Source organism: Erythranthe guttata, chromosome 3 (assembly GCF_056151865.1).
Source record: "Erythranthe guttata isolate IM_541 chromosome 3, IM_541, whole genome shotgun sequence".
In the NCBI taxonomy this organism is placed as follows: domain Eukaryota; kingdom Viridiplantae; phylum Streptophyta; class Magnoliopsida; order Lamiales; family Phrymaceae; genus Erythranthe; species Erythranthe guttata.
The window spans coordinates 10740685-10762012 of NC_142535.1; the positions used below are offsets into that span (position 1 = coordinate 10740685).

The following is a 21328-nucleotide window of genomic DNA, read 5'->3' on the forward strand; positions in this document are numbered from 1 at the left end:
GCATCGACCGACTACCTTGGCAGGAGCTGGAGTAGTCAGGGATAATAATGGCGAATATCTCACAGGATTTACTTTATATTTTGAACATACGTGGTCGGTTTTATATATTGAGATTTTTACGATATTGCATGCGATTGTCTTTGCTGGGGAATATGGTTTTTCGCAAGTAGTGGTGGAATCGGATTCTGAAATTGGAGTTAAAATGATTAAAGGTCTGACGGATCCTCATTGGGAAGTCATTCAGCTGGTTCGTCGATGTCGTCGAGCTATTTTTCCTGGGCTAAGTTTCCATCTTGTTTCCGCGAACAAAACCGAGTAGCTGATGCGCTTGCCAATGATGCTTTGATATCTAAGAAAACGGAAAATGGTGTCACTTCGGAATCCCTTCCGTACCACATAAAAAAAATTATTGTTTGAAGATAGAATTGGGCTATGGAATTTTCGAAGATAGGATGCTGGTTTGCGGATCGTGATTCCATGCAGAGCGATTTCGATGGTTTCTTTTTTTGTAGGCTTACTTTAGCCCAGTGGTTATTTAAGAGATTATTCTTCGAAGCTTTTATTCACATTATGTAGGGGTACTCTTTTTCCTTGTGATTGACCCACAAGGTTTTAACGAGGCCCCCTGTTCGTATTTTATAATGGAATAAAAAGTTTTTTGGCCAAAAAAAAAAATTTATTATTATTATTATTATTATTATTATTATTATTATTATTATTATTATTATTATTATATGAAATGAGTGCAAAACTTTAATAATCCTAGTTATACTAACTACGTGGATTGTGGCCATGTCTCACTATCAATCGAGATTATAATAATCAAATAAAAATAAAAAAGAAAAGATGGTAATTGCTTTTCGTTGCAATTTTATGGTAATTACTTGGGATAATTAACAATGTATGGCAATTTTAAGATTCTAAAGGTTGTGGACTCTTTTTATGGCATACTTGACACAATTTGATTTTAATAGATACTTAATAAATTTTGTGCTTGCTCTTTAAGAAATAATCCTTCTCTCTCCCAAACATCAAAATACCGCCACCACCACTCCGCCGCTTCCCCTCCTCTACAGAACCGGCGGCAGCTCCCTCCTCCTCCGGCCATTCGATGGCGCAAAATAAGTCCAATTCGCAAAGCCCCCCGCCTTTCGATCCTTTACACGGCGTCATCAAATTCTTCCAAGGGTTCGGCTCCCTCATCTTCAACAGCCACCGCAGCAGCGGCGGCGGCGGAGGAGAGAGAAACCACAGAAAAAACGCACCGTCCAATATTTTCTGCCCACCGGCGCTGGCGCTAGAAGACAAATTCCGACCATGGGATTCCCACGGCCTGGAGGCCGGCGTGGTGGTGCAGCTAAAAAGGCTGAGCGGTTACAAAAAGTACAAAGTCTCCAACATCAATTTCCTCAACCCCCGCACACGCGCTGCCGCCGCAGGCGCGGAGGAGTCCTTCTCCGACATGGTCACCCTCCAGCCCGGCGGCGTCTACACGAAGCAAACCCTAATACAAGAGCTGGAGTCCCTCTCGTCCTCACCCTACTTCGACAAGATCGACTTCGACTTCAAAACGAACCCCGACGGCTCGGTCGACGTCAACATACCCTTCGAGGAGACGGTGTACCCGTCGAAATCTCGAATAAGGTGCGTCAGCATAGGGTTGATCCCCGACGAACAGCCCGTCGAGATCGACCCTAACATGACGGCGAAGGAGCAAGTTGAGCTGATGAGGAGAGAGAACGAAAAGTATAAGAGGAGAATCAATGGCGGCAGAGAGTGTATCTTGCCGAAAGAAGTCGAGGGTGAGATTCGGGGGATGCTCATGCAGACAACATGTTTGAGAGCGAGCCTCTTACGAAGGGTGCTTAGTAAAATACAAAAGTGGTACCACGACAACGGGTACCATGGCGCGTTCGTCCTAAATCATAATAATCTCGAAAATAATCACGGTGGAGATATCGTGGTAGAGATGGTTGAAGGGGATATAACTAAGCTTGGAATTGTGTTTCAAGACAAGTTGGGGATTGTTTGTGAAGGAAATACTGATATTGCTCTTATCAAGAGAGTACTTCCTAAGGAGGTACAATTTTCAACCTTTTCTTTTTCTTTTTTTTTTTTTTTTTTGAGGGCTTGTAGTAGTTATAAACTTAGTAACATAATAGACATTTTACTCAAACTCATGCACGTACAGTGGCGAGTCAAGGAATTGTTTACACGGGAATTAAATTTGTGGGGTCCGGGAAAAAGGACCTTTTTTAGTTGGATAAATTAGGAGGAGAGAAAATTTAAGATCTTTTTTTTCAACTTTTTTAAATTTTAGGTGGACTTAATAATAAAAATTGGTGTTCTGTGGGCGTATAAGCAGTGACAAGTTCAGAAATTTGTTAGAAATAGCTTAAATTTTAAATTTATTAGCACGAATAAGTAGTGGTCCAAAAAGATTTTGATGTTTTTATTTGCACAAAGAAATTCTTTTAGGATATTTTTTTTTTTTGCATTAATCTGGATTTTCGGTGCTTTTAATAATAGGAATGGATTGGGTAAACAAAATTATACATATAATATGATATACAAAACATTAATTGAGGTGGAGTTTCATCCTTGCCCAATGGTGGGTGTGTGTAATATAATGTGCTTGTGTTGTTATATAGTTACATATAATGTGTTGTTAATATGTTTTGTAGGTTGCGGTTGGCAATGTTTATAACAGAAGGGCGTTTGAGGAAGCTCTGCAAAACCTTGGATCCCTCAATATTTTCTCTTCTATAAGTAGCGGTTATGGATCGGACGAGAAAAATAACGGAGGCATCTCTGCTCAGTTCGCACTGCAAGAACTACAACAAAAGTGGTCCGATGTTAGTACCGAATGGAATATTGTACCGGGCCGTAACAGCCGACCAACATTGGTAAAACAAAAAATTAATTTTTTTTTTTTGCTTCGTATTCGGTTTAGTGAATTAGTTATATCATATACATATTGTTTACCGTTTACTATTTGCTGCTGATTAATTTAATTATTGATGCAATGAATGATCAGGCATCTTTACAGCCCGGTGCAACTGTATCGTTCGGCTATCGGAATATCAAAGGGCTAAATCGGTCATTACAAGGTGCAATCACCCTCGGCAACCTCTTCAGTCCTGAGGTGACTTTTCCCTCCAAATCTTCCAACTAAATTAAGATTGGTTATTTTTCTTTTAATTTTTTTTGTAATTCAAACTTAACGGTAAAGGTTACGTACCAATTCCTAATCAGGGTTGGTAGACCGGGTTTTATGTCTATTCTCGTTTGGTTGAGAAAATAAACAATACTTAACTACATAGTTGAGTTTTATTTTGTGTTTGGTTAATTCAGTAAATTTTCGGTCATGTTCAAAATTTATTCACGAACAACTATTAGGCTCTAATAAGATTACGATAATCTTACACGATTCACTCGTATTGAAATTACTTCGATTTTGCTAATATTGTATTTTTTCATATGACAGGACGATATTAGTTATAACTTTGACTACACGCACCCATACATAGACGGGATAGATGATCCAAGGAATCGTACTTTCAAGGCGGAGTGCTTCAATACTAAAAAAGTCAGCCCCGTTTTCACGGGCGGGCTAGGAGTTTCCAACAGCCCGATATGGGTATGTAGGGACGGGATTAAGGCCACCATCACTGAGGTAATCAACTTTTGTAACAACATTTATAATGTAGTTACTTCATTGACAAAACAACGGGGCTGAATTTTTTGTTTTTGTCTTTTGAAAAAAAAAAGGATTATAGCAGGCAGAGCAAATTCAGCTATGGACTAGTGATGGAAGAGGTAAAAACACGAGACGAAGGAGGTGATATTGCGGCAAGGGGCAATACGGTGTCGTATAATGGAGAAGTTATAGCAAACGGACCTCCAACGACTTTGAGCGGAACGGGGGTTGATCGTTTGGCCTTCTTACAAGCTAATCTAACACGAGACAATACTAGATTTCTCAACGGTGCATTAGTTGGCACAAGGGATATTTTTCAGGTTTCGTTTTCGTCTCCCTTTTTTTTTAATTTCGTGTTCTACCATTGATAATTAACTCTACATTATCAAACGCGCATCTGATTTTTTGTATAGTGCAAAATATCTAATGATCGTAGCAGAGCCAAGACTTTAAGTCTGCAGAGGCAGAAAGCATTAAAAAAACTTTTCTACGAGCCCGATATACTTACAATACACGGAAAATTATAAAATAATAGGGATTTGAGAAATGTCTGTTATGAGCTTTCGGGGGCACTATAATTAAATAGAATAAATTAAATTCTACTATGTCTAGTGATTTGTTTTTTGCACCCTACAAATTATTGTGTTTGAAATGTGCAGGTAGACCAAGGGCTCGGCATTGGTAGTAAGTTTGCATTTTTCAACCGTCACAAAATATCTACGACGAGATTCTACCCACTAATGAAAGTTGAGGAAGGCAAAGGCAAAGCGCCGCCGCCTGTTTTAGTCCTCCACGGCATGTACGGTGGTTGTGTCGGAGATCTTCCGAACCACGAAGCTTTCACCATCGGCGGACCAACTTCTGTAAGGGGCTACAGCGTTGGAGAGATTGGGGCGTCAAGAAACAAACTCGAGGTACGAAAGAAATAATATAATTTAAATAAAATCCAATAAATATATTTAATTTTAGTTTATAATAGTTCAATTAGTACTCCTGTGTCATATCGAATTGCTAAAAAAACTACCATATGTTACAAAAATCGCCCGATGACTCAATTGGTTTTAGCACACAACTCCCAAAACATAGGTTCTAATTGCTAAAAAAATTAAATCGTGGGGTTTTTTTTGGCAATAAAATAACATGGGATAGTTTTTCAGCGATTCGATATAATACAGTGGTACTAATTGCAATAAACTCATTTTCACTTACATTGTGCTATAATATGTGTTTTGAATATAACTAATTGGTGGATAATTAATTAATGTGGTGCAGTTAGCTGCTGAGATAAGAGTACAAGTTAAAGGAAGTGCATATGCTTATGCATTTGCAGAACATGGGAATGATTTAGGGAGCTCGGTATCAGTCGAAGGAAACCCTACAAAGTCGTACATGCGAACAGGCCATGGTTCATCGTACGGCGCTGGGGTCAAAATCGGCAATGTGAGAGCAGAATACGCCGTTGATCACAATTCCAATAAAGGCGGCTTTTTCGTTCATTTCGGAGATAGATTTTGAGCCGTATAATTAATTCGTCCTTAATTATTTGGCGCAAGTATTTTTATAGAATTATTTGTGGAATAATAGAACACAATTCAGTAAATATTTATATTTTTCTCTTGCTTAAAATAGCATAAATTAAAGTCTTCAAAAAATTACATCTTATAATTATGCAAACTCTGTATACATATTACGATTGACCTATAGCTAAGATTTAAGTTTATTAAATGTTTCGTTTATCCAATGTTTACTAATTAATTTCTTACTAATTGGCAAATGTTAATTTACTAGTTTTACTTATAAGAACTTTAAAAATAATATTTTTGTTAAATAGATGGGGTTTTTTGTGCATACGTTTCTAACCAACCATCTTTATTATTCTGGGTTTAGGAGATATATCTCTTTTATCAATAGGTTCATCCCTTTAATATTTATTATAAATATAGAAAAAATTCATGTAGATGACAAAATTATCCACATTTCTTAATTGTAACCCCAATTTACTCAATTTTGACCATAAAAGTTCAATTTTGACCTTTTTTTTAAAAAACTTTTTTTTTTCAAAAATTATTTTGTTGCCGCCGGTTTCCGGTGTTGACTTTTTGATTTTTTATTTTTGTTATTTTTTTACGCCCGTCGCTAAACGTTGACCGTAATTGTGTTGTCATTAACAATAACTATACTGTCACTACAATAAATTAACGTAATTATATTGTCACTGACAGTACATTAACTGTAATTGTATTGTCATTGACAATACATTTATGTAATTGTACTGCCGTTGACAGTACAATTAGAGTTAATGACAATATTATTATTATTTTTTTGTTATTTTTTTTTATTTTGTTTGATTTGTTGACAAGTCAAACGTAATTATATTACTTTCGTTGACAATACAATAACTGTAAATACAATAATATTGCTGTCAACCACATCAATATTATTATTTTTTTGGGTTTTTTCTTATGTTTGAGTTATTCACGGAGTAATGTAATAATATTACTGTCTATTATTGTAATATTACTGTAAACACAATAATATTACTGTTGTTATAGTAATATTACTGTCACTCATAGTAATATTAATTTTTTTAGCTTTTAATTATGTTTACCTTTGTTGAACGGTCAACTTATTAATATTACTCTATTACACAATAATAATGGGTTTTGTTGTGTTAATGTTACTGTGCTAGAGATTAATATAACAATATTATTGTGTTAAACTGTAGTATAGATAATTTTACTGTGTTTAACAGTAGTATAGTTAATATTACTGTCAATCACAGTAATATTGCTGTTTAAACGGGGGGTTGGGGGAAGATGTTAAGAAAAAAAAAAAGTCAACACCGGAAACCGGTGGCGGAAAATCTGGAAGAAGGAAAAAAAAAGTCAACACCAGAGACCGGCGGTGACAGACGAAATTGTCCATAAGAATGTGTTTTGGGTCAAAATTAAATAATTTCTAAAATTTAGGGTCAAATTGAGGTTATATTAAATTAAAGGATGAAATCGAGCATATTAAAGTATGAGGGACTATTTTAGTCTTTTACAAACTGGTAGATAATGTGTTGACTTTTTTGTAAAATAGTTTATTGTCTGGAACTCTTTATGAATAAGTGCCCACTGATAGGCTTAAAAACAGACCAGGAAAAAAACAAAACAAAACAAAATCAACGCCGGAGACCGGCGGCGGAAAAAACAGACCCAGAAAAAAAAATTGAAAAGTCAACGCCGGAATCCGGCGGCAAAAAAATAGTTTTTGAAAAAAAAAAAGGTCAAAATTGGACCTCTTTATGAATAAGTACCCATTGATGAGCTTATTTTTTTATAAAAAAAGTTTATTGTTTGGACCTCTTTATAAATAAGTACCCATTGATGGACTTATTTGTAAAATGCCCTAAATAGATTTGGGAAGAACTCATCTCCAAATTAAAAGCTAGCTCAATAACAGAGGGTGCCGATTCCACATACGAACAGTGCATGAGTCTTACAAATTTTCGATGTGGGACGACAACAACCTAACAAAATTTACATGTAAAAACTTTAAAAAAAATATTATACTCCTAATTAAAAAATATTTATTTAAGTTTGGAAGAAGAATACATGTTGGAAAAATAATGGTTTTGAAAAATTGACAATAAATATTGAAATTTGGAAATTGTGAAAAACATAAATACAACTAGAGAGTGCTGGTAGGGAGAGAAGAAGAGCATTGGAGGCAAAAATGATTGGAATGTGTGTATTTATAGGAGAAAAAATAATAATTGGAATGTATGAGTATTTATCGGCGGATTTAGCCGGTTAAACGCCGGCTTTTTATTTAATGGTTAAACTCCCGGTTTGCAGTTCACGGTTCGACATATAGTTGAACCTGAACCAAACCGGGTTAAGAATTCAAAACTAAGTGTTCGGTTATTAAATATTGTACACCCAAAATTTGGAACCCGTGTAGAATGGAAAAAACCGTAATTCTTATATCTATATCTAATATTGATAACTAACAATATGCAAAAAAATAGTTAAGAAAGAGTATTCTAGTAAAAAAAAAATGAATGAGAAAGCGAAGCCAAACAAGCTGAAACAAAATAAACTTTAGGACTAAGCAGGTAAAACTATGTTTTAATCAACAAAAAGAAAGACTTCAGATTGCCCCATTGCTCCATTTCAATGTAAAGCGAATACCAGACCCGGTTTCTTGATAGTTTCGCAATCCTGGCAGAGTTATCGAATGCCATCCTACTCGATTTCTCTAAGCAATCTCCATGCTTACTTCTTCTAAATCTCTTTCCCAAAACTTTCTGCATTGATCAAGATCACCTTGTTCTCCACTTTCTCTCTGCTTTAGAAAATTCCACACACACTCGATGGACATTGTGTCCCAGTTCATGAGGCCGAGCAAACTGATTTTTCTTGGACGACAAATACTAAACACACCGTTTAAAAGAGATGAATAGGAAGACAAGTGGCAACTCAAACTCAATCTCTGCACCACAAAATATTTATTGCAACAATTTTCTTGTATCAGGTTAATGTTGTCTTGAATTATGTCCTCGTTCATCTGATACTCACGACTGATACAAATATGAAGAGAAACTTTCGATTGGCTTAATGAGTCGAGCAGTTCTTTTAGCTTGTGGAGCCACAAAGAAGGAACACCATTCGGACGCATAGTTAGGCGTATAACCGAGGTCCACTCTCTCGAAGTAGTTGTTGCAAACGAGATCGATGGGATAAAGTGTCCACTATATGTAAAATAGGCTATTTTTGGTGCATCGATAAATAGGTTGATTTTCTTCGACCGAAGGCGACTGACAATGATCAAACTTTTGAGGCTCGGAAATTTACATGACGACAAGTTGTCCCATGACAGTTCCGCACCGGTTAGATGCAATTCACTCAGATTACAAAAATCAACTCCTCTTTCGAACCTAAGATTACCGTAAGTAATCTCGATGCTTTCAAGAGATGGGGGATTTATTTCGATGCTACAAAGTTCCTCTTCTGCCAAGGGCACCTTATAAGGTGAAAAAAAGAACTCTTTAAGATGAACAAGATTTTTCGCCTCAATATTTCTTAACCCCTCGCATGATCTGACGAACAAAGTTTCAACCGAAGGACAGCTTGCGATTATCATCCGAAAATTGTCGTCCTCAATGTAGACTTTTTGTAGACGAACTTCTTTCGGATGCTTAGAGAGTACCGTCCTTTGATAAGACTTTGGGTCCGACGTGAATTTTTCGACATGCAAATCTTGTAGCGATGCGGCTACTTCGAAGACTACAGAGGGCAGATGAATAAGTCCCGAACTCTGTTCCGAGCAAATAGAAAGACAAAACTTCACCGTACCCATACTTTTTAGTGCTCGGATCCAATTTTCGAGGAGCAAAATCGATTTGCGATCGGAATCATCTAGCGATATATAAAGCCCGAATTCCTCTATGCAAAGCTTTTGGTCACGATATCGTTGTAAAGTATTGTTGACAAGGGATATAAATTCTTGTTTCTTTTTGAAGTTGTTGTCTGAAAAATCGAGATTGGGGCGAGTACACCAAATATTACGCCATGATTTCGACAAAACGGAGGTACGAACAGACTCTTTTTGGGAGAGGGAATACAGTATTCTTTCCAAGATTTCTTGTGGCAACTCGGATATCCGGTCTATCGCGTGTGAACTGTTTTCTGTTTTTGTCCTTTTCATGTTTTACGACTAATAAAATATTTTCAGCCCTAATAAAATATTCTCAATGAATCAGAAAATCTTCCTTAGTTTTTTATGGAGTCATACGTACAAGTATATTTATATTCAGCAATATAAGATGATGAAGGTGTTAATCGGTTCAAATTAGTATTTTCGGATTAGTTTCAATTACTCACAACTCTTTGAAAGGTAGAATTACAATATTTATTTTCTTATTTTCTTCCCTGACAACTTATGTAAAGGGCCACTTTACAAATAAGTCATTAATGGGCACTTATTCCATAAAGGGGTTCAGATAAAAAAAAAATTACAATAAAATCCAAATATTTTTCAGAGGTTTGTAAATGACTAAAATAACCCCTCACATTTTAATATGTTTCAATTTAATTCTTTAATTTAGTATAACCTCAATTTAACCCCAAATTTCACAAATTATTCAATTTTGACCAAAAATACAATTTTGAGTATAATTTCGTCCATCGCCACCGTTGACCCCCGGTCTCCGCCATTGATTTTTTTTCTTTCCTGATTTTTACACCGATTTCCGGCCCTGACTTTTCCAAATTTTTTTTTCTTCTTCTTTCTGATATTTTTTTTTTCACAATATTTATTTTCTTATTTTCTTCCCTCACAACTTATGTAAAGGGCCACTTTACAAATAAGTCATTAATGGGTACTTATTCATAAAGGGGTCCAGATAAAAAACTTTTTTACAATAAAATCCAAACCTTTTTCAGAGGTTTGTAAATGACTAAAATAACCCCTCACATTTTAATATGTTTCAATTTCATTCTTTAATTTAGTATAACCTTAATTTAACCCCAAATTTCACAAATTATTCAATTTTGACCCAAAACACAATTTTGAGTATAATTTCGTCTGTCGCCACCGTTGACCCCCGGTCTCCGCCATTGATTTTTTTTTCTTTCTTCCTGATTTTTACACCTATTTCCGGCGCTGACTTTTCCAAAAAAAAATTTCTTCTTCATTCTGATATTTCTGCCGGTTCCCAGCGCTGACTTTTTCAATTTTTTTTTTCTTTTTCTTCTTCCTGATTTTTCTGCCGGTTTCCGATGTTGATCGGCGGTCAACGCCGGTCTCTGGCGTTGACTTTTTTTGATTTATTTTTAATTTTTTTTTTGAATTTTGTTTTTTCCAACGTCTTTTTTTTCCGCGTTTAAATAGCAATATGGTTGTGTTTGACAATAATATTAACTATATTACTGTTAAACACAATAATATTAACTATATAACACAGTAATATTGTCGTTCAACAAAGGTAAATATAATAAAAAGCTAAAATAATTAATATTGATGTGGTTGACAGTAATATTACTGTAACAACAGTAATATTACCGTCAACCACAGTAATATTGTTATGTTTACAGTAATATTACAATAGTAGACAGTAATATTATTACGTTACTCCGTCAATAACTCAAACAAAAACAAACACTGAAATTTAATAATATTGATGTGGTTGACAGTAATATTATTGTGTTTACAGATATTTTACTATCAACGAGTGTAATATAATTACGTTGATCCATCAACAAGTCAAACAAAACTATATAAAAAAAAACCCAAAAAAAATAATAATACTGTCGTTGACTCTAATTGTACCGTCAACGACAGTACAATGACATAAATGCTATCAACGACAGTACAATTACGTTAATGTACTGTCAACGATAGTATAATTACGTTAATATACTGGCAGTGACAGTGTAATTACTGTTAATGACAGTACAATTACGGTCAACGTTTAGCGGCGCGTGAAAAAAAAAGGATAAAAATTTTAGGAGAAAAAAAAAGAAACAAAATCGAAAAAGTCAACTCCTCAGACCGACGGTGGAAAAAAACAGACAAAAAAAAAAATCAAAACGTCAAAGCCGAAAACCGGCGCCAAAAAAAATAATTTCAGAAAAAAAAAAGTTTATCTGACAAACCTCTCAACCAGGAGATATATTCTATTCTACCACAGGCACAACATATATAAGAAAAATAATTTAAAAACATAAAAAGAGAGATTGATTACTTACCCATAATTATTCAACACAAAACATATAAATCTCTCCAACGAGTTGAAATAGACGAACGCTTTCTAAGTACAATCTACTCTCGACACGATCCGGCACCTCCCACATCGAATCGAAAGTGGGGCTTAATGATATGCCTATTGGGCTAGCCCAATGGACCTACGATTTGATTATTTACTGGGCCACAAGCCCAATTCAGAAGTTAGTACTACAAAAGCCCAATCACCTTGGGCCCAATAAATTGATATCGACCCAATGAAGGAACTATAAATAGAACTTAATTCATTAAATTAAGATACGTTATTTTTAATTCACGCAACCCAATCATTATATTCCTCTCGATTATTTCTCGATCCAAGTATCTAACTTAAGCATTGGAGGGGTTTTCGCCGGATCAAACCCCGGCTTAGTTCACGTTTACTTTCCATGCAGGAACCTCCAAATTATTAAGGTGTCCCGAGGTTATCAAACACGTGATCAGTGATCCGATTCATACCCTCGAATATATTTATTATTGGTGATTATTACACACCATCACGGTCTAATAAAATTTACGTTTTTCTTTACCGTTTGACGATGCATGATCCCTTTTTAGAGTACCGAAGAACAAAACTATTGAAGTGTCGTTAGGCGTGTTAGAGTGCGAAATATTCACCGTCTCTTCGATAAAAGTACGCGCAAAAACTCGATGAATTTTTGTCATTGTTTAATTCTTATTGTTTAGGACTAATGGGGATATATTATATTGATTGTGAACAGATATTGAAGGAGGACGTACGTTTGGCGCCTATCAGGCCGATTAAAATGTACAACTCGGGAGGAGCGGTTGAGGATTGTACGTAGGAGGATGTAATACAAATTAAGGCAAGAGGGTGTGGAGTATTCAGAGCATATTCGAGCGAGAAACCGAGTTGTTGTAAGGTAGAAAACAAAGAAGAGGACTTCACTTACAGTTGTGAGGATGGACTGTTGACTGTCAACCTTCAAAGCGACGAAAGCAGAAGCTTTACGGATATCGAAATTGTGTATTAAAACGCAAGTTATGAAAGAAAAACATTGACCACCTATGAAGTATTACATATTTTTGGATGTAATAAAAATCAACACAAGAGAGGGTGTGTGGACTATTTGCAGCATATTCAAGTGAAAAACAAGTTGTTACGAGGTCGACAAGAATGAAGGCGACTTCACTTGGAGCACCGATCACGAAATCGGCTATTTTTTTGGGAAATTCTCGTCGAAATTGTGTGCGTTCCATTATATTCCCACGTGTTTTAGTAGGGGTTTTTTCTTTCTTTCTTTCTCGAGAAACATGCGGAACATATACTTGATCATAAATGTTTTCCAAAATTTGAATTTATGTTGAGTTTGGCCGAAATAGAAGGTATTCACCTCAAATCTTTATGCGAAAAAACTCCTAGAAAAATCGAAAAATAGGGGGATAATTGAAAAATGAAAAGGTTAAACTGACGATTCATTAACCATCATTGGGAGAATTGGTTCCTAGCCTCTACTATTAGAGTAAAGGTCTAGGGTTCGAATTCTGCCTCCCTCCCCTAATTTGTAACATGATTCGAATTTCTAAACAAAATAAAAGTGACGATTCAAAATGGCAGGTAAAAAGAAGGTGATTTGACGATTTTACCCTTGCTAAAAAAACGTGATCGGTGAACAATTCCGGCGAGGATTTGGCAATCATAATGGGTGCTCCAAATAATAAAGTTTGGGGACAATGAATAATTTATCATTTATTCATAAATAAAAGATTGGGAAAAATACTGTTTTCGTCATTGAAGTTTGCATCGATTTCATATTTGATCTTCTATATTTACAAAAAATACATTTGGTCTCTCATGTTTCAAAAATTCAACTTTTCGCTAAAACTAACATAATCAAGCATGTGCACATCAATGACTTAATTGACATACTAACGGTAAATTGACCAAAAAGACAAAAAACGTCAAATTATTGAAACGTGAGAGACAAAATGTGTTTTTTGAGATTCAGGATTGGGGTTTCTTATCATCATGATCATCATCACCATCACCTGAAAACTTGACCCGAATATCAATATAAACCCATCGGTTGTTGAGCTTCTGCTTAGATAGTAAGTGTTGAGTAACCAATGAGGAGCAACCATCCACCTCGATTTTGAGTGAATAGTGAAGCTCAAAAATGGGGATCTCCGTCAATCTGTAGCAGTGGCGTATGATCAACCGCTTCATGTTGGGGAAATGGTAAGATTGCACTCTCCATTGCCGTATATCTAAATCTTCCATAAGCAGGAATTCCAGACTGGTGAAAAGGACCCCGTCGTCGCGCCACATTTCCCACTCCGGGCCAGAGAATGCGCACCATCGGAGTTTCAGCACTCGAAGATTTGGCAGTTCTGCGATCACTCTCATGCACTCCCATCGGAATCCGCATCCGCTCAAACTTATCTTCCTGATGTTCGCCGGAAAATTCGGAATAATCCGACACCTTACCAGACTAGGGTTTATAACAATGCATTTGAACGACTCGAATTCTTCGTAGACGGAGGCGAAACGGTCACCACCACCGAGAAAACTCAGGGCTTCAACGGCGGCATCATCGTCGTCATCTTTTGTCTCGATCCGAACTCCGAACTTCGTTAGGTTAGGGATTCGTGTAAGAACTCTTTTGGTGCAACTATGAGCGCTAACACCTGAAAGTGTTAAAAGCTTCTCCAGGATAAGAGAATCATCGTGATCTGGCAGGTCGAATCCCATGCACTCCAGGTGTTTGAGTTTATGCAGCTTCCAAATCTCTACAGGCAAATAAACAGGAGAATTCGACGATTTGATTATCCTATGATGATGCTGATGGATAATCAAGACTTCGAGGTTCCAAAGACGTGATATGGAAGCTGGGATCTCCCCATTGGATGTTACTGCCAAGTACCTCAAATGAAATAGTTCTACTACTTGATGTGGGAATTCGTAAAACCGCATCGAAACGGCGTCTAGTACCTTGAGCAAACGAAAAGGCAAGTACAACCTTATTGGATATTGTTGCTTTGGACCGTAACAAAGAAGAGAACGTACACCTCGAACTGGAACTGATTCCATCCAGATATGGGCTTGTTCGAAACCAAGTACAATGTTGTTGTGTGCGCACAACCTCCGCTGGCTATCTATACCCTCTGGAAAACTGTCGGGGTACTTGTTTATGACGTGGAAAAAGTTCTCACTCTTGGCTTCATTAACGTACAGATTCCGAAAAGTGAAATGCAGTTTGCATGTTTTAGTTGTCCTTTTACCTATAGACCCCCGCTTCGTCTTCAAAACAACACTCTGAGAAATAAGTTCGTTCAAGCACTCGTCGGCCGTTTCTTCTAAGCATTTATTCTTTTGTGGTTCAAGAAAGCCCTCGGCAACCCACAATTTGGTGAGCTTCGAGCGAGAAATCTCGTATCCTTTTGGGAAGACACTCATATACAGAAAGCATACCTTTAGGTATTGGGGCAACATCGTGTAACTCAAAAGTAGTGCATTTGAGAGGGGTGTGTTGTCATCTGATTTGATGGTGAGTGGATCTTCTTTGTCTGCTATGAATTGCCATTCCTCGACCGTCTTCTCTTTCTCGCGCAGGAGCTTTCCGACCTCGATAATTGCCAGAGGGAGCCCTTTGCATTTCTTGGCGATCTCCTTACCGATCTTCTCAAGTTGAGGACTGCACGACCCTCCAGTAGTAGTGAATACTAAATCTCGAAGTAGATTCCAACTTTCAGCATCATTCAACAATGGTATCTCGATAAATAGTGCAGTGAAGTCTCGCATCCTAGATGTAATGATGATACGGCTTTGGTTCACCTCATCTGGAAGATAGTGTTTGAGTTCTTCCCTGATGTTTGTATTCCATACGTCATCTAACACTATGAGATACCTCTTACCGAGTAAAATCTGGTAGACAAGCTTGGATAAAGAATCTTCACTAGAATCTTCACGAAGATCTTCATTATCAGCTTTGAGTTGATCAAGCACAAGTAGCAGAGTTTCTTTCAACTGATAATGGGGGCCGAGCGTCACAAATAAACGTCGATCAAAATGATCTATGACTTCTGGATCGTCGTAAACTTGTTTGACCACAATAGTCTTACCGATGCCAGCCATACCGACAATTAACATCGTAGAGCAACGTCCGTATGTGTCTGACAAAACCCAATGTTTTAGTTCCCTCAGTTCCTTACCCAATCCCACGATATTTTTCTTCTTCGTCCCACCATAATCAATTCTTGATAGGGTGGTTTCTGGAGCAGAAGAATCGCTCTGTTGTTGGTTTTGTCTGTTAATGTCGTACTCTTACTTTGTCTTCAATATATTGGTGAATGAACTAACTTCTTGTCTGAACTCGAGTAGTTGCTGATAAAAGACGAAAGTCAAACCGTCATCTGCAGCGCTTCTTCCGGATGATGCTGAAAAAAATTGATCTGATATATGGAAGTCAATGAGATCTTCGAGTTTATGCACCACGTCTTTGATTTGTCTCTCGAAAGCGTCTACTCTCTTGCTGCGGCTGCTTTGTGGAGGACTGATTGCTTCGAGAAATGATTGCAAGTAAGAAAGCTCCTCGGAGATAAGTTTCATTTCTGAGCTGGGAAGAAGAATCTTGGATTTGGGTGGGAGCAAAAGAATGCGCTCGATTGTTTGCTTAAGGGAAACTACAGCAGCAAAAGCCATTTTCAACTCTCTCTCTCTCAAAATTCGATAACGTTTACAAAAAGATAGTACAGTTTGCAGTTCATGTGGGCTGCGTTTTCTTCGGATGAATTTTTTTTGTTCAACGTTTTGATTCTTTACTGAAAACAACGACCTGCGGCCGTGTCGTGACAATAGCTTGTGACCAAGAATCTCTTGTGATTTTAATATGATAGTAACAACTATTCGCAGCCTGACAATACATAATTTATGTCATATTTTATTTTATTTGTCAGGTTGTTGAGGCCAATAAGTTTGTCCATTTAAGACTTGTTCTTCATACTAACACATCATGCAATCCTTTTTTATTTGGTCTTATTATTTACACATTTGAGAATTGAGATATTGACAGATTTTTTCAAGAAGATGGATTGATTAATATCTAATGACAAAGGATTAAGAGAATCCATGGATTTCGTTAGGGACGTGTCTGGAACTCTATGGTTTCACAATGACTCTGGTATGGATTTCGTTATTTGAGATGTTTACTAATTATTCCATGTAGGATATCATTAGTACAATAATGGTTTCATCTAATTGATATTTTTCAAATCGCTATTGTTTTTTGGAGTAAATATCACCATTGAGGTACTTTATATCGTAGCAAAAAAAAATATTATGTGGGTCCTCAACCATCGTTAGGAATACACTGTCTTGTTTTTGTGTTTTTCTACTAACAAGGCGGGCAAACTGCGCTTTGTTCTGGAGAAGCGCCGTAGATTTAATATAAGAGAGTTATCCCGGCGATATAACCTTAATTTGCTTGAAACAACAACAAACTACAATTGTTGAAGGAAGAAGGACACATGATTGGGTATTTATTTTGTTGTTGTAATAATAATAATAATAATAATAATAATAATAATAATAATAATAATAATAATAATAATAATAATAATAATAATAATAATAACAATAATAATAATGTTGTAATAATAATAATAATAATAATAATAATAATAATAATAATAATAATAATAATAATAATAATAATAATAATAATAATAATAATAATAATGTAATTTTACACATATATTCATGAATATTATATATAAATTCCTAAATTTATCTTTTTATTATCATTATTTTATTTTATTTTCTAATGTAAAAATCGTAATAATAATATGGGCAAATTATGGCCACCCCTTAGGTAAGGTCAAATTACAAAACCCCCCTCTTGTTTGGATAATTAAAAAAAAAAAGATTTCAAATGATACGAACCACGCCAACATCGTGACGAGACCCGGTATCTATACTTCGGATTTCAAATCATGGACCGTCCAAAGAAGGATTCAATGGGGTGGAACCTCGACCCATTGCCTATAAAGAGGTAAGAACCTTGGTATGCGAAGACGCCACAATCAATTGCGGAAGATTGATTGATAAGTCAGGGGCACGCCACGGAGAACAACTCCGATAAGTTCATTTAAAAATAATGGTTATTGAAGAACCGAAGAGACACACTCTTATTCAAAATGATTTCAATACATTGTTGTGTGTTTATCCATACATGCTGATCCCTTTATATAGGGTACAATCTTCTCTAATCTATAAAAATAAAATACTAAAGTGGAAATGCTAATCAATCAATCTAATCAACAATAAATTAGATAATCAAATCAACCTTAATTTGATACCAAACCTCTTCAATAATCTGATTGCATCAATTAGAGCATATAAGGATTGATATCTTTGTAATTGTTCTCTCTTAAATTTGACTTGATCTCATTTGGAATGTGGATAACCTTGTGCTGGATTTGGACTCAAGCTGGGCCTCAATGCTTGAATTAGTCCACTTCATGCTTCTTATGTTTCAACCTGCAATGTATATACCAGCCCGAAAACCTTTGAAACCTCTAATTTCTTGATGTGATTGGGAATTCATCAATATCAGTATGGACATTAGTATTAGTATTAGTATTAGTATTATCATTAGTATTAGTATTAATTTTAGAATTAGTATTAGTATTAATATTAATATTAGTATTAGTATTAGTATTATTAGTATTAGTATCGATATTGGTATCGATATTGGTATCAATATTGGTATCAGTATTGGTATCGGTATTGGTATCGACATTGGTATCAATAATGGCGTATACATCTTATCTCTTTTGCAATATTTATAAGTTGTATTGTTGTTTGAGTAATGTGCATCACTAATTGAACGCCGTTAGTGATAAACTTCCAGGTTATTTGAATATCTTTTGTGCTATTTCTCTGCTACCATGTTTGTTGTTAAGTTAGTTATTTTGCAGAAGATTGACATTGTGTAATAGATTGCATTCCACGAAATAGAGTTATACCATATGTTTCAAATAATCTCACTTAATATTCATATATATATATATATATATATATATATATATATATATATATATATATATATATATATATATATATATATATATATATATATATATATATATATATATATATATATATATATATATATATATATATATATATATATATATATATATATATATATATATATATCGTATTTTGCGCACTTCGCGTTTTCTTCTTTGTAATACTTAATTGAATTTCATATGTAACAATTCTGAATTAAGAGATAAAGTTTATGTTTTTTTCTTAATTTCCTTCCACTTTGTTTTACTTGAATTCGTGTTGTTATAAAGAGATAATCGTTTCCATATTATTATTTTTTCTCATTTCAAAACTGACATCCGTGCAATATACGGATGAAGTACTAGTTAACTATAAATTTTTTTTCTTATCTTTTTCCAGCTTATCTTATTTTTCCAAAATCAAGTATAAAATTACTGAAACAATTACCTTTTGTTGTTCATTTTCTTCCCGAATCAATTATAAGAATACTAGTGATTTCCAATTTTAAGAAAACAACTACAAAATATAGTGGTTTTTAATAGTAGATTTACCAAATAAATCAGTTACAAATTAACGAAATTCACTATAACGAAATCAACTAGAAAAAATAGTGGTTTACCGTAGCAAGTGTACCAGAAATAAAAACAACTACAAAAATCAACGAATTCAACAATAAAAAAATCAAAATTACCTATAAAAATTGAAAACAACTATAAATTATCGAACACAGCTGCGAAAGTACTTCCAAAAAATCATCGATTCCAGCAAAACAACTATGAATTCGAGCAAATACAACTACAAAAACACAATCTTTTCAATTCACCTTCGTCCCCTCGATTTTTTTTAAGAAAAAACAAAATTATAAAAAAAAAAGAAAAAAAAAGTCAACGCCAGAGACCCGGCGGGTGGAAAAAAAAAATTCAGGGAAAAAAAAAAAAAAGTCAACGCTGGTCAACGGCGACGGCCGGCGGTCTCCGGTGATGGGGGGTCAAAATTGGGGTTAAAATTAAAATTATAGTTAAAATTGGTTAATTGATGAAATTTGGCTAAATTGAGGTGTAAATCATGAAATTGGAGTTGAATTGAGTTTCAATGAATTAGGGATAATTTTGGTATGTATAAAAGGGTTTTCCTTATTTGCAAATAAGTTTGAATTAGCTGAATTTATTTCAAAGACAAAAAAGTTGGATGTCCCTCTTTTAATTAAGTGCCCTTGTCATGGGCCTCTTTGTCATTTACCATAAATATTATACACCCAAAATTTTCTTATATTTCTATCTAATTTTGATAACTAACAATATGCAAAAAAAAAATAGTTAATAAAGAGTATTCTTGTAAACAAATGTATGAGAAAACGAAGCCAAACAAGCAGAAAAGATAATAAACTTAATGACTAAACAGGTAAAACTATTTTCTAAATTTTAATCAACAAAAAGAAAGACTTCAGATTGCCCCATTGCTCCATTTCAATGTAAAGCGAATACTAGATCCGTTTTCCTGATACTCTAGCAATTCAAACAGAGTTATCGAACGCCATCCTACTCGATTTTGCTTAAAAATCTCCATGCTTACTTCTTCTAAATCTCTTTCCCAAAACTTTCTGCATTGATCAAGATCACCTTGTTCTCCACTTTCTCTCTGCTTTAGGAAATTCCACACACACTCGATGGCCATTGCCTCCCACTTGAGGCCGAACAAACCGATTTTTCTTGGACGACAAATACTAAACACACCGTTTAAAAGAGATGAATAGGAAGATAAGTGGCAACTCAAACTCAATCTCTCCACCACAAAATATTTATCGCAACAATTTTCTTGTATCAGATTAATGTTTTCTTGAATTATGTCCTCGTTCATCTGATACTCTCGACTGATACAAATACAAAGAGAAACTTTCGATTGGCTTAATGAGTCGAGCAGTTCTTTTAGCTTGTGGAGCCACGAAGAAGGAGCACCATTCGGATGCATAGTTAGGCCTATAACCGAGATCCACTCTCTCGAAGTAGTTGTTGCAAACGAGATCGATGGGATAAAGTCTCCACTATATGCAAAATAGGTTATTTTTGGTGCATCGACAAATAGGTTGATTTCCTTCGACCGAAGGCGACCGACAATGCTCAACCTTTCGAGGCTCGGAAATTTACATGACGACAAGTTGTCCCATGACAGTTCCGCACCGCTTAGATGTAATTCACTCAGATTACAAAAAACAACTCCTCTTTCGAACCTAAGATTACCGTAAGTAATCTCGATGCTTTTAAGAGACAGGGGATTTATTTCGATGCTACAAAGTTCCTCCTCTGACGAGGGCATCTTATAAGGTGAAAAAAAAATCTCCTTGAGATGAACAAGATTATTCACGCCAATGTTTCTTAACCCCTCGCATGATCTGACGAACAAAGTTTCAACCAAAGGACAGCTTGCGATTATCATCCGAAAATTCTCGTCCTCAATGTAGAATTTTTGTAGACGAACTTCTTTCGGATGCTTAGAGAGTACCGTCCTTTGAAAAGACTTTTGGTCCAACGTGAACTTTTCCACATGCAAATCTTGGAGCGATTCGGCCACGTCGAAGACCACGGAGGGCAGATGAATAAGTCCCGAACTCTGTTCCGAACAAATAGAAAGACAAAACTTCACCATACCCATACTTTTTAGTGTTCGGATCCAATTTTCGAGGAGCAAAATTGATTTGCGATCGGAATCATCTAGCGATATATAAAGCCCGAATTCCTCTACGCACAGCTTTTGGTAGCGATATCGTTCTAAAGTATTGTTGACAAGGTATATAAATTCTTGTTTGTTACCTTTGAAGTTTTTGTCTG

General features: G+C 35.5%; 3 protein-coding genes across 3 annotated transcripts; 1 reads left to right on the forward strand and 2 right to left on the reverse strand.

The window, feature by feature from the left end:
• The first annotated feature begins 908 nt into the window (after window positions 1-908).
• Window positions 909-5326, forward strand: LOC105961537 (protein TOC75-3, chloroplastic). Its single transcript, XM_088815510.1, has 7 exons — window positions 909-2080; window positions 2685-2906; window positions 3038-3145; window positions 3488-3676; window positions 3772-4020; window positions 4360-4614; window positions 4973-5326. Exons 1-7 carry the CDS (start codon window positions 1112-1114, stop codon window positions 5213-5215), a joined length of 2235 nt encoding a protein of 744 aa, XP_088671636.1. The 5' UTR covers window positions 909-1111; the 3' UTR covers window positions 5216-5326.
• Window positions 5327-7945: 2619 nt separating this feature from the next.
• LOC148771761 (putative F-box/LRR-repeat protein At3g18150) lies at window positions 7946-9394 on the reverse strand. The gene has a single exon (XM_088815217.1). The coding sequence runs from the start codon at window positions 9392-9394 to the stop codon at window positions 7946-7948; it is 1449 nt and encodes a 482-aa protein (XP_088671343.1).
• A 4042-nt stretch (window positions 9395-13436) lies between these two features.
• LOC148771762 (putative late blight resistance protein homolog R1A-10) lies at window positions 13437-16133 on the reverse strand. Its single transcript, XM_088815218.1, has 2 exons — window positions 15792-16133; window positions 13437-15722 (listed from the first exon to the last, which is right to left on the reverse strand). The coding sequence occupies exons 1-2, from the start codon at window positions 16131-16133 to the stop codon at window positions 13437-13439; spliced, it is 2628 nt and encodes an 875-aa protein (XP_088671344.1).
• Window positions 16134-21328: the final 5195 nt, after the last annotated feature.